The following is a 12,247-nucleotide window of genomic DNA, read 5'->3' as shown; positions in this document are numbered from 1 at the left end:
ATCTTGATGTGAGGCCTCAGTGTGCAAGCCAGGACTGCCATTTCTGTCTTCAGGTGTGAACATGGAAGTGCAGATCTATGTCTGGGTGGTTTGTTATTTCCTAGAGACTGGGGCAGACATAAGATGAGAAGCTTCCCTTCACTGGTAATATCGGGGGCTTCAGTCCTCACTTCCACTGGAGTCCGGCAGAGACAAGCAGGTGTCTCTGCCATCTAGAAGCGAGGTCTTGGGACCCACTTCTGAGGTTTTGTTTGTATCAACTAGCTGAGTTGATACAAACAAAATCACTAGCTGAGTTAATAGAAACAAAATCACTATTTCAGGCTTTGTCTTTCTAGTTAGTACCCATCTCCATCGGGCCTCTGGGGAGAAAGCACTCGTTGTGGGAGTAGGGAGAAAGGTCTTCACTCTTGGGTCTGCTTCTTACTTAGTGACGCTGTACGAGCTAATTCTACCTTCTGCCCCCTGGTTCCACTATGTGTAAAATATAACTCCTCTCCAACGTGTGCCAGAGGGAGGGGTTGGTGAGACTATACTGAGATGAGTATAAAAATAAAAGTGCTTATTAAGAACATGATCCAGCCAGGCGGTGATGGCACATGCCTTTAATCCCAGCACTTGGGAGGCAGAGGCAGGAGGATCTCTATGAGTTCCAGGCCAGCCTGGTCGACAGAAAGAGATCCAGGACAGCCAAGGCTACACAAAGAAACCCTGTCTCAAAAAACAAAAAACAAACAAAAAAAGGGGGGAGGGGGGGGGGACGGGACAACATGGCTCTGCATGATAAGCAAATGAAACTGAGGCCATACAATGCTCTCAGATGCTGACCTCCTGAATCTCCGAATTTAAGGACCGACATTTGCTGGAATAAGCCTGCATGGCTTCTTGGGAAACAAGCGGAAGTTAAGTAGATTATTGTATTAGATTATTATATTTTTATTTATTTATTTGTTGTTGTTGGTGGTGGTGGTGGTGGTGTGTGTGTGTGTGTGTGTGTGTATGTGTGTGTGTATACCAAGGTGCACAATGGAGGTCAGAGGACAACTTGCGGGTCAATTCTCTCTTTCCACCACACTGGTCTTGAGGATGAACTCAGGCTGTCAGACTTGGCAGCAGGTGCCTTGAGCCTGAGCCACCTTGCTGGCCCAAGTTAAGTCGCTCAAATACTTGAGGACAAACATCATCTCAGTGACACATAAACTGTAAGAATCAACCTGTTTTGAAGAACTCCCAAACTACCAGATTCATGATTACAGCAGAGGACCTCTGTGTGCAGCTTTAAAAAGGGTTTAGAGATAGACAAAGTGCACCTGTCACAGTAAAGATGGCACAAATAAGCACACATCATTGCTATGGATATTGCTCTATATGTTGTAAATGTGTTGCTCTGATTGGTTGATAAATAAAATGCTGATTGGCCAGTAGTCAGGCAGAAAGTAAAGATGGGATAAACAGACAAGGAGAATTGTGGGAAGGCTGGAAGGCTGAGTCAGGAGATGCCAGCTTGCCATCCAGGGAGCAGCATGTAATGGCACACAGGTAAAGCCACAAAAACGTGGCGACATATAGATGAACAGAAATGGGTTAGTTTAAATGTAAGAACTAGTCAGTGGCAGGCCTGAGCTAATGGCCAAGCAGTTTTAATTAATATAAGCTTCTGAGTGATTATTTTATAAGTGGCTTGTGGGGTCTGTGGGGCTGGGCAGGACCGGAAAAAACTTCAGCGACACATCATAGCTCAGTTATTGTTTAGCTGTCAAGTATGTGGGAATACTTAAGATCCCCCAAAACGGTGCCTCAGTTAACCGGGGTGCAGAGAGCTGTGCCTGCTTCAGCTCTCCTGATAACAGTATTTGCTGATGGAAATTGGAACATCGACTGGAAGCACGCATCAAACCAAATATGTACAGACTGAAATCTGCCAGAGGAAAGTTGTCTTGACTGGAGTGCAGGTGACTGGCTGGCTTTCCTACAGAATCCCCACCAATTTCTTCACCTCCTCCAACACAGGATAGGCTAATTCTTTGGCTTTTGCAGATCCAACACGTAAAACCTTCTTTAAATAGTCCTTATCCATTTTCAGTCTCTCAATTTCTCTCCTGATTGGAGCAAACTTCTCGATCACAGCATCCGCCACCAGCAGCTTATAGCGCGCCGTGTCCAGGCCCGCGCTCCTGCGCACCACCTCCTCCACAGAGAGACCTGACACCGCGGCATGGATCTCCACCATGTTGGAGACGCCAGCTCTGCTGTCCGGCTCGTAGGTGACCTCCGATGTGAAGTCTGTCATAGCCTTGCGGAATTTCTTCACGATCTCCTCCGGGCTGTCTGTTATTCCAACAGTTGCCAGTTTGTCGGGGTCCGATTTTGACATCTTGGCAGAGGGATCACGGAGGGATTTCACTTTCTTCATGGATGCTAGTGAAAAGAAGACAAGTCATCAAGAATGTTACAGTCTAGATCTCGAAGACACCAACAACACCAGAGATATTATCTGATCGCACAAATGGCACATCTTCATCTTGGAGAGTCTGAGCAGTTTATCAAATGTGGAAGTAAAGACACCAGAAACAGGTCTTGATAATGCAATGTCCACATCATGCATTGGTAGTGATTCATCCAGTGTGTAACTGGCACAAATGGAATTATGCTGGTTATATATACTGCCTATGCTGTGCACACTTGTGGGCTCCAGGGATGGAACCCAGGTCACCAGACTTGCACGGCGAGTGCCAAGATGGCTCTGTGAACACAATCTATATTTTTAAAAACTTGTGTGGTGTGTGTGTGTGGATGTGTGCACAGATACATAGGTGCCATGGAGAATTTAAGGCCAGGGGGCGACTTCTGGGAATCTGTTTTTGTCATCCACTTAGTTTTGAGGCAGGTTATCTCTTTTTTTCCGCCACTATGCAGCATCCCCTAGGCTAGCTGGCCATTCTCCTGCCTCCACTTCCCACCTTGCTGTAGGAATGCTGCATTTAACCATCTGTGACAATCCTTCCACATCTCTACACAGAATTATATATTTACAGGCACATGCACACACACATACACACAGTCATAGAAACACACACACACAGAGGGGGGTGTTAAGCTATGTTCCATACACCAGTGTTATTGATACCTGCTTTGTTTATGGCTATTAAAGATAAGACTGAAGTGGGTAAAACAGCAACAGAAATCCTGTTTGCTAAAAAGGAGGCTGACTTCAACGCGTGAGACACCCTAGCAGAGCCGAGGCTGGCATTTCAGATGCACTGCCCCATCCCTTCTGCTCATCTCGGAAAACCACCTTTGGGGATCATCCGTTCTTCCTCATTTTGTCTGGACTAGGACTGAGCACTTCTCATTCTCCTGACATTTGTCTGACTGTGAATGTTAAGGAAGGGTGAGGCTTTGGGATCAACTGGACATGTGACTTGAACACAGAGTGAGCTTTGCTGAGCCTTAGTTGGCCAATGTGTAAAATAGGGCATGTAATTTGCTCTATCAAATCAAATCTTGTTTTATATAATCTATTGACATATATTTTAGAAACTAAAATTATGATTTTTTTTTAAAAGTTTCTCCCATATTTTACAATTCTGTTTTTCCTTTTTGAGACAGGGTTTCTCTGTGTAGCTTTGGAGCCTGTCCTGGAACTCACTCTGTAGACCTGGCTGGCCTGGAACTCACAGAGATCCACCTGCCTCTGCCTCTGCCTCCTTAGCGCTGGAATTAAAGGTGTGTGCCGCCACAGCCCATCTCATCATTTTTTTTTTTTTTTAATGTTTTCTAGACTCCAATATCATCTCCTAGTCCCACATAACCCCAAACAACAAGGATTCCAGTTAAGAATCCCAAATTTAGTCCCATCGAAGTTCCAGGTCTCCAGTCCACTGACTCTTCAGTGTGTGCCCAGATGTCATAACCACCCACTTGTCACTTACTGAGAATGGACTTGGGCAATGGAAACAACTCCCCATACTTCTGGTTGAAACTTCGAGCTAGATCCTGAACAAGTTCCATGTGCTGGACTTGATCCTCCCCGACAGGAACGTGTGTGGACCTTTAATAAAACACAGACAGAAAAACTCACCAAGGCTCCTTCTTAGCCGGAAACAGTATTGCAAGCAGCTGCATGTCCTGTGTCTGCTTCACTATTGGTGTTCCACAAATGTTCACCAACTACAGAGGGAGCACCGAGACCCGAGTCTTTATCTGTGTGTCAGACAAATGCTGGAGAGATGTTTGTCTACTCTGGTTCTGTTTCGCCCATCGCAGAGGAGCGCAGCCATCAACACCAGCATGACGGGATCTTGCCGGGAGGGAGCCGTGGCATCTTCCATAGCACATGCGCTGTGCATAATTGTGTTTAAAAGCCTCTCCTCATCCCTCACCCAGCCAGCACAGATTACTCCAGCCTAGACCAGATGCTTTCACCTCAGAGCTGCGGCTCACACTTGAAAGATACCCCCACCCAGCCTTCAAATTAGAGATGGCAGACAGCTCTTCCGGCCAGAGGTTTCCCTCCTCATCAAACAAGAAATGATTTGAGATCTTTGGGCAATATGCTTCTTCATTTTCAAGTCACTGTAACGGGAGGGCAGTTAATAGGCCCTGGGAACTTAAATGAAAATCTCAAAGTATAACATAGATGGATCTTAAAGTCGACGTGGCCCAAAGAAAGCAAACTGCAGAGCATGTGAGGACTACACTGACATTTATGTAAACTATGAAAGTATACATTCAAATGCAAAAACCTATTTTCATAGATGCACAGGTCTGTAACGATTAGAGCAACCTGGTAAAGGCTGAAGCTGTGGTTCAGTGATTCAGCACTTGCCTCATACGTTTAAGGAACATGGCTGAATCTCCAGGACTGAAAGACAGATAGCAATGATGATCATGATGATAAGAAAGAAGGGGAAAAACAAGACATACCCAAACCCCCTTTATCGCTGTAGCTGCTTTTAGAGGGAAGAAAATGATTTGAGAAAAAGAACTAAGGAAACTTGACTTTTATCTAAAAATGTGTCTTCATTAAGAAATGAGAATGTGAAAAAACCCCACTCAGAACGTAGAGAAATCTATTTATGATGTTCTCATTCCTGCACGTGCACTTCAAAGCATGGAATCCTGGGGTGGAATCTGGGAAGCATGCCCGTGAGTGGAGACAGGTGATTTCAATGTTAAATGCTTGGCTGTGGGGTTAGGTTTGCTAGCAGAGCTACAGCTTCCGATTTAATTTGGAAGAAGCAGTGAGTTACCATCTCGAGTTTCTCCCTCTTCCCAAGCCTTCAATCCGTCTGTAAACTGAGATAATGATGGAACTATCCTCTTCCAGCTGTTTCTATGGTTACCAAGGGGGAGCTCCTGATAATAAAGGCTCAATATATGGACGCAAATGATATGATAACTACCCGCTAATGTTTGATACGATGAAGGACAGAATGTCAAGAGAGAGACGTATATGGCCTTATGGGAGTCATACTGATTTCTCAAATAAGGTCATCTTTATTTTAATGGCCAACTGACCCATTGAGAAAACAGAAATCCCAATGCTCAACCCAGGGTGGCCATAGACCCAGTGACAATCCAGACTCGGGTACAAAGTATACGTGAGACCGACAGGCGACTCCCAAATATAATCTATTTTATAGGACTTCTGAGAACTCCGCCATAGGAAAAACAGAAAGTGAGTGACAAGGTGAAGGCGTGAATCAGGAAGTGCTTCCTCCATTTCTGAGGTCAGCAAAAGTAGATCGGGGAAGCTGCAGAGGGCCGGGAGAGCTAAAGGCACCGGAGCCGGAGCCGAAGGCCAGTGGCTGAGTGAGTGGCATGGCTACTCGGTCCCCTCTGCTCAGCATGGGCTCCTCTCTGGGGTACACAAGCACATGGCCTGCCTTTGTCGATTTCTCTTCGGCTGGTCTCCGCTGCTACTCTTACCTAGTAATTATAGTGAGGCCCATATGCAGAGGTCACCTTGGCTCCCCCAGCCCAAATTAGCCAACAGAGCAGGTTAAAAAGCAATTACAGTAGCCCATAGGAAATCACAATGGACTGCAACTAACACAGAAAAAACAATTACCATAATCAATACACTTTAAGCACATCAAAATGAATATTTCCACATGTCAAAATGGTTCCAGACTCACAAAGCCACCCCACTAAACAGAAAACACATTTAGTTTCCACAATGACGCTGTGTGCGTCTTGCCTCATGTCGGATCCCCGACTCTTTTCTTACGGTTCTGTGGGGTTTTGATTTTTTTTTTTTTAATGAGAGGATTAAAAACATTTTAATTTTTTTCACCTGGTCTTGTTGCTCCACGTGGCATTTGCATCTGACTTTGGTTTGTTTGTTTCTGGTCCCTCTTCCCTCTGCGGCCGCTGCCGCTTTCACCTCCTGTAATTTATCTTGGCCTTTGCTTCTCATCCCTTGAGTTCACACTTTACATTATTCAGTCTGTCTTTGATTCCACTCACTTATGGGGCTTATTCTCTTCACGTTTTCAACCTCTCTCCTCACAGTTTGCCTTTCACTTCAAATAATTTAGGGCTGTCCTTTTAAAATTTATATCCGACATAATGATATCCATATTAATACGTCCACTCTTTCTCCCCTTCCTTTTATTCCCTCTCACCCTGGCTGTGCTTTCTCAGACACAACATAAAACAAAAGTCTTTCATAATTTTGATTGTTATAACTTCTGTCACATAATAATGCCTCTGATCTTCTTCTTTGGTGACTGAACCGTTTTTTTTTCTTTTGCTTCGATCCTTATTGCCTCGAAGTTTTCTGGGGCTCCGTCCCACCCCTTTGTCAGCATTAGTGTCCAGATGAATGATCGTTGCCTATGTGGAACCTGCTTTTCCCTCCTTGCTTGGCTGTGCCTGTGAGGTTTCAGAACTGTTGCCTTTACTCAGCGGGCTGGGGAAGGGGCTTGGGGTTGTCTGTACTGTCAAGAAGGGTCGGTTCCCCCTCACTGATTGTTACTGGACACGCTGCATTGACTCTTCATTACAGCAATTACTTTTAGATACTGACACTCGTTAGAAACTGAGTGGAACTGTCACTTCTCACTAGTCCTCTCCCAGCACTGCCCACCTTAAGCAGGGCAACACCACAGTAAACGTGTGGTTACCCCCGACACATCACTCGTACATATTTGATCTACTGTGAAGTCGTAGGTCTTTTTCTTTCCGTCACTATCATGCTCTAGGCTGGAGAAATGGCCTCTGGACAGACTTCCCAGCTGCTGTTCTCCTTAAATCCATCCTCGAATTTAAGGTTTCCTTTAGAAAGCACTGGTGACACCCACTTCACTTGGTCCTTAAAATACATAGACAGCTTCTTACTCTTGGTGGAGCACATACTGGCTTGTTTGTTGTCAATCACGGTTCACTCCGCTCTCTTCGAGCTCCCAGTTTCCGGGGCCCAGACTGCCTCCCGAGGGAGTTTGGTTTGATGGAGCACTATGCCCTCTAGCTATTCCAGAAAGACAGAGAAGAACTGCCTGTGTGGGCAGTAGGCTGGAACACCATGGGGCAGCAGCTTTCATGACCTCGGAAGACCCCAGGACAGACATCCTGGGCTCACTCGAAGTTTAGGAACCCTATGATTTTGAGACCTGCTCTAGAAACGCTTACTCCCAGGAGCGACACTTCCACCCTCAGACAGCAGCAGGACGACTCTCCTGGAAGCGGAAACCACTGAACTGAAATCCCAGGCCACTTATTCTTCCGTCTACATTTTTTTTGTTTGTTTGTTTCTTGGCTTCCTTTGTACTTTAAATGTCCCCCAGAGACCACGTGCTAAAGGCTTAGTCCCAGTCTTTGGTGCTACTGGGAGATGTGGAACCACTCAGGAGCTGGGCCTGCTTAGAAAGAAATCAGGTCACTGGGGTGTGGCCCTTGAAGGGGATTTGGGGACCCTGGTCTGCCTCCCTATACCTGTTTTTGGTCACCATGAAATAAAGCAGCTTTGTCCCACCATATGTTTCCACTATGACATCCTGCCTCACTCCAGACCCAAAGCAATGAAGCCAACCAATCATGGGCCGAGATCCCTGACACCTGAGCCAACACTGACTTACCACAGGTATTTTGTCACCGCAAAAGAAAGCTGGCTGACAGTTTGGTTTTCTACTTACAGTTTTTAAAGGCCCACCTCCTCATTCTCCTGTGTCATTACAGACTTCTCTCTCTCTCTTTTTTAAAACATTTATTTTCTCTCTCTCTCTCTCTCTCTCTCTCTCTCTCTCTCTCTCTCTCTCTCTCTCTCTCTCTGTGTGTGTGTGTGTGTGTATGCATAGCATGCTTGTGGTCAGAAAACAGCTTGTGGGAGTCAATGCTCTCCTTCTATGTGGGCTCTTAGGCTTGTCCTTAGGTTGTCAGGCTTGGAGGTGAGTGCCCTGCCCTGCTGAGCATGTTCACTAGGCCCATCTTATCTTCCGATTTACAGTCTTGGCCGTTTCTCCTGTTTCTCAGCTCAAATTCTTGGGAAGCATACATAACCTGATTAGTGAGGTGATCACTCTGTCTATGCAAAATTATCATATTTCCCCTGAGAGTTACTTCTCTCTTTTTAAAATTTAACAATTATTTATTGTTACTATTTATTAGTAGTGTTGGTGGTACTTCACACACACTAGGGAAGTGCTCAGACACTACACTACCTCGACCTGAAAGCTAATTTTTTCATGTGGAAAATGGGGAGGGATATCACCCACCCATCTTATAGATGGGGACATTGCTTACCTATCTTTTTTTTTTTTTCTTGGTTTTCGAGACAGGGTTTCTCTGTGTAGCTTTGCACCTTTCCTGGATCTCACTCTATAGACCAGGCTGGCCTTGAACTCACAAAGATAAACCTGCCTCTAGCTCCCGAGTGCTGGGATCAAAGGCGTGTGCCACCACTGCCCAGCTCGCCCACCTATCTTATAGATGGGGATATCACCCACCTGTCTTATAAATAGAGATATCACCCACCTATCTTAGAGAGCCGCCATGAGAATTTGGATGCCACGTATCTATCAGTTATTAGAATGCTCTAGGAAAACACTGCTCAAACCTTGTCAGTCTTCCCTTCAAGGGCATGTAAAGTGGCACACCTAGAATTGTTGCATTGCATATATACCTGCTGAATATAATAAATACACTGTGTGTATCTCTATATATATGTATATGTATATAGGAGGAGAAACAAAAATAAAGAAAAATAAATATTTACTTAATGTGTGGCTAGCTATTTATGTTTCTGAGAATTTCATTGAGTATTATATTTACATCATTTCTACTCTTCCTTCTCCCCCAACTCTTCCCATGTCCACCTCAGCTCTCTCATAAACTCATGACCTCTTCTTCTATAATTATTGTTACACACACACACACACATACAGACAGACAGACAGACAGACACACACACACCCTCCCTCCCAACTGATTCCATTTAGTGTTGCTACTATGTATATGTGTTTAGGACTGACCAGCTGGGATTGGAAACTATCAGGGGGCATGTCCACGGGAAGACTGATTCCGCCTCCCTGAGAAGCCATTAACTGGCTAGAGCTCTTCACCTGCGGTTGAAGCCATCTAGGATTTCTCCCATTCACATTGGTATGTCATCTGGTGTCGTCATTATGCAGGTCCTGTTTAGGTGACCATATTGTTGAGATGTCATGGGTAAAACTTCCCTGTCATGTCTAGAAGACATTATCTAGCAGCAGGCGTTCTGGTCCTCTGATGGCTAGCTAAATAAAATTAGGCATTCAGATAATTAAGGAATGTATAAATAAAAATTAAGAACTTCCGCTATTTTTGAGTGTTCTGTCTTCATGTATCTTCTATTATTATCATTATTATTTTGGTGGTGCTAGAGACTGAACCTAGGGCTTCATACACACTAGGTAAGCTCTCTACTACTGAGCTACATCACCTACTCTCTTTTTACTTTTATTTTGGGACAGGGTCTCACTAAGTCACTCAGGCTAGCCTTGAACTTGTGACCTTCCTGCCCAGACTGATAAACAGCTGGAATCACAGACCTGCACCTCCAGGCTTGACTTAAATTTCTGTTATTTATCATGCTCTCTGAGTAAGATAATCTCAGCTCTCCATTCCTGAGTTCCTTAAACAACTCCTATGGAAACAATTACACATGTCTTTTATAAGCCTATCTGAAGCTGCTTCTCCATTCCTTTCCTAGTGGTGTTCTCTGGCTCACTATACCACGCATTCTAATGCTGACCTTGACAAAAGCAAATACAAAGCCTGTATTTAACTTAACACCAGCCTTTTATGCAAAGGCCACACAGACTTTCTGGGGGATAGAAAACACAGATATTTTACCCATCCTTCAATCTATCAACCTACCTATGTTTATAATATAAATATTCCTAGACATTCTGGCCATGACTTTTTCCCAAATACAGAAGTACGTGAAACAAAACAAAAACAAACAGAAAATACTCCCAACTGCACAGGCGGTCTAGCCTGAGACTAGACAGAAGAGAACACTGGGCTGTTTTTCTTAGAAAAGGGAGCATGCAGATGTCCACATCTGTAACCCAATCCTGGCATTAGATCTGGCAGGTAATTTCCAGGCTAAGGAAGGAGACCATCAACTTGAAGACAGAAATGCCTATTTTGGACTAAACACTAAATACTTTTATAAGCGAATCCTGCTGATGTTGGAGGTAGACTGAGACAGAGAGGAAGCCAGTAGAAAACTTTTATGTTTACCTGCCACATGTGAACCACTTACAGTTTCATGTACAATATGAGGACATTCCCAACCTCAGACTTGACTCTAAAAATGGCAACATGCGAAACATGCTTTGAGATCTTAGGAAGCTGCTTCACTAATGCCAGTTTTCTAACAGTGTCCTCCTATATCTACAAACCAGAGTCTGTATCAGGTGCTATCAATCCTATACAATTTGCTCAATAACTCTCAGAGGTGTCCTTGTTCTTCTAATTTGTAAATAAAAAGACTGCAATATCATTTTGCCAATGGATTTTGGACAACTGATAAGAATATATATCAGTTGCCTCTTGCCACACTTTTAATTTTTTTGTTTTTTGTTTTTGTTTTTTCCAAGACAGGGTCTCTCTATGTAGCCTTGGCTGTCCTGGAACTCACTCTGTAGACTATGCTGGCTTTGCACTCACAGAGATCCACCTGCCTCTGCCTCCCGAGTGATGGGATTAAAGGAGTGTGCTACCATCACCCAGTTAACAGTTTTAATTTTTGCAGCATCAGTTACCTAAAATCAACTGAAGCCCAAAAACATACATGAAAAATCCCAGAAATAAGCATTGAGTTCTAATATGCATGTCACTGTAAGCAACACACTGTCCTCAATCATCAGTCAGCACTTCCATGAAGACTATGCACCTTGATAGCTACATGAGCTCTCCCATCAATGGGCACAGCTCCACAATGACGACGTTACATCATTACCGGTCCCAGAGTGCACAGATAGTGCTGCTGGCAAATCAGATACATGGAAGGGAAGTGGTGAGAAGATGAACTTTCTCAACTTAAGGAAAAGAAACCAATTATGTATTAAGATTGCTCGAATCTATAATAGAGACTAATCTGTCTGAGAAACCACAGAGTTGGAAAAATTAAGCCTGTGTTAGTTTCACCAAACTAAGGAGCATGCTAACCACTTAACACCACCCCTTCCCGCCTCCCCACTCCTTCAGCTCGCTGATGTCACCAAACAGCATGAGAAGCACGCAGGAAACAGCAGCACAGAGAAATAAACTCAGAGCGGGACCTGGACACAGGCTGTGTCCAGCTACCCAGGGGCTGAGGCAAGAGGAACACACATTTGAAGCCTGTGTGAACTCAAGGCCAGTCTGAACAACTGGGCCAAACCCTGCGTCAGAAGCCAAACACAAAAATGGGACTGTGGTAGGGTGCCTGTCTAGCAGGCATGAGGCCCTAAGTTCAGTTCCCACTAGAAAAAAACAAAACAAAACAGACGTAGGCAGAGAGCCCACACTCCACCATTAGAGATTCTTATTATTATGTATTAGTATCACCTTTACAGATTAGCCACTAGAGATTAGTGTTCTGCCTGTTCTTGCCCACCGTCCTCCCTTCCTCCTTCTATCTCATCGTCTTCTCCCTTCCCCTCCCCTTCCCTTCTCCTCTCCTCTTTTGCTTCCTGGCCACACGATGAGCAGTTCGAGTGACTACCTACTTCTGGTCCCTGCCATCTAGCATGCCACCGGAGACTCAAAGCAACAA

At 44.6% G+C, this 12,247-nt stretch overlaps 1 protein-coding gene across 3 annotated transcripts in view; it reads right to left on the bottom strand.

The window, feature by feature from the left end:
• Nucleotides 1-1,731: 1,731 nt before the first annotated feature.
• Nucleotides 1,732-12,247, bottom strand: part of Wars2 (tryptophanyl tRNA synthetase 2, mitochondrial) — an 82,010-nt gene continuing 71,494 nt past the window's right edge. For all 3 annotated transcript variants that reach the window (XM_028877280.2, XM_028877278.2, XM_037206929.1), the window contains 2 exons: nt 3,933-4,051; nt 1,732-2,418 (listed from right to left, as the gene is read on the bottom strand). In XM_028877280.2, coding sequence (XP_028733113.2) covers nt 1,970-2,418; nt 3,933-4,051 — 568 coding nt within the window. In that variant the 3' untranslated portion in view covers nt 1,732-1,969. The remainder of the gene's footprint in view (nt 2,419-3,932; nt 4,052-12,247) is intronic.

The sequence above is a fragment of the Peromyscus leucopus genome, chromosome 6 (genome assembly GCF_004664715.2).
Source record: "Peromyscus leucopus breed LL Stock chromosome 6, UCI_PerLeu_2.1, whole genome shotgun sequence".
Lineage (NCBI taxonomy): Eukaryota > Metazoa > Chordata > Mammalia > Rodentia > Cricetidae > Peromyscus > Peromyscus leucopus.
Note: the sequence above shows the minus strand (reverse complement) of the source record. Positions and strands in the feature narration are given on the sequence as shown.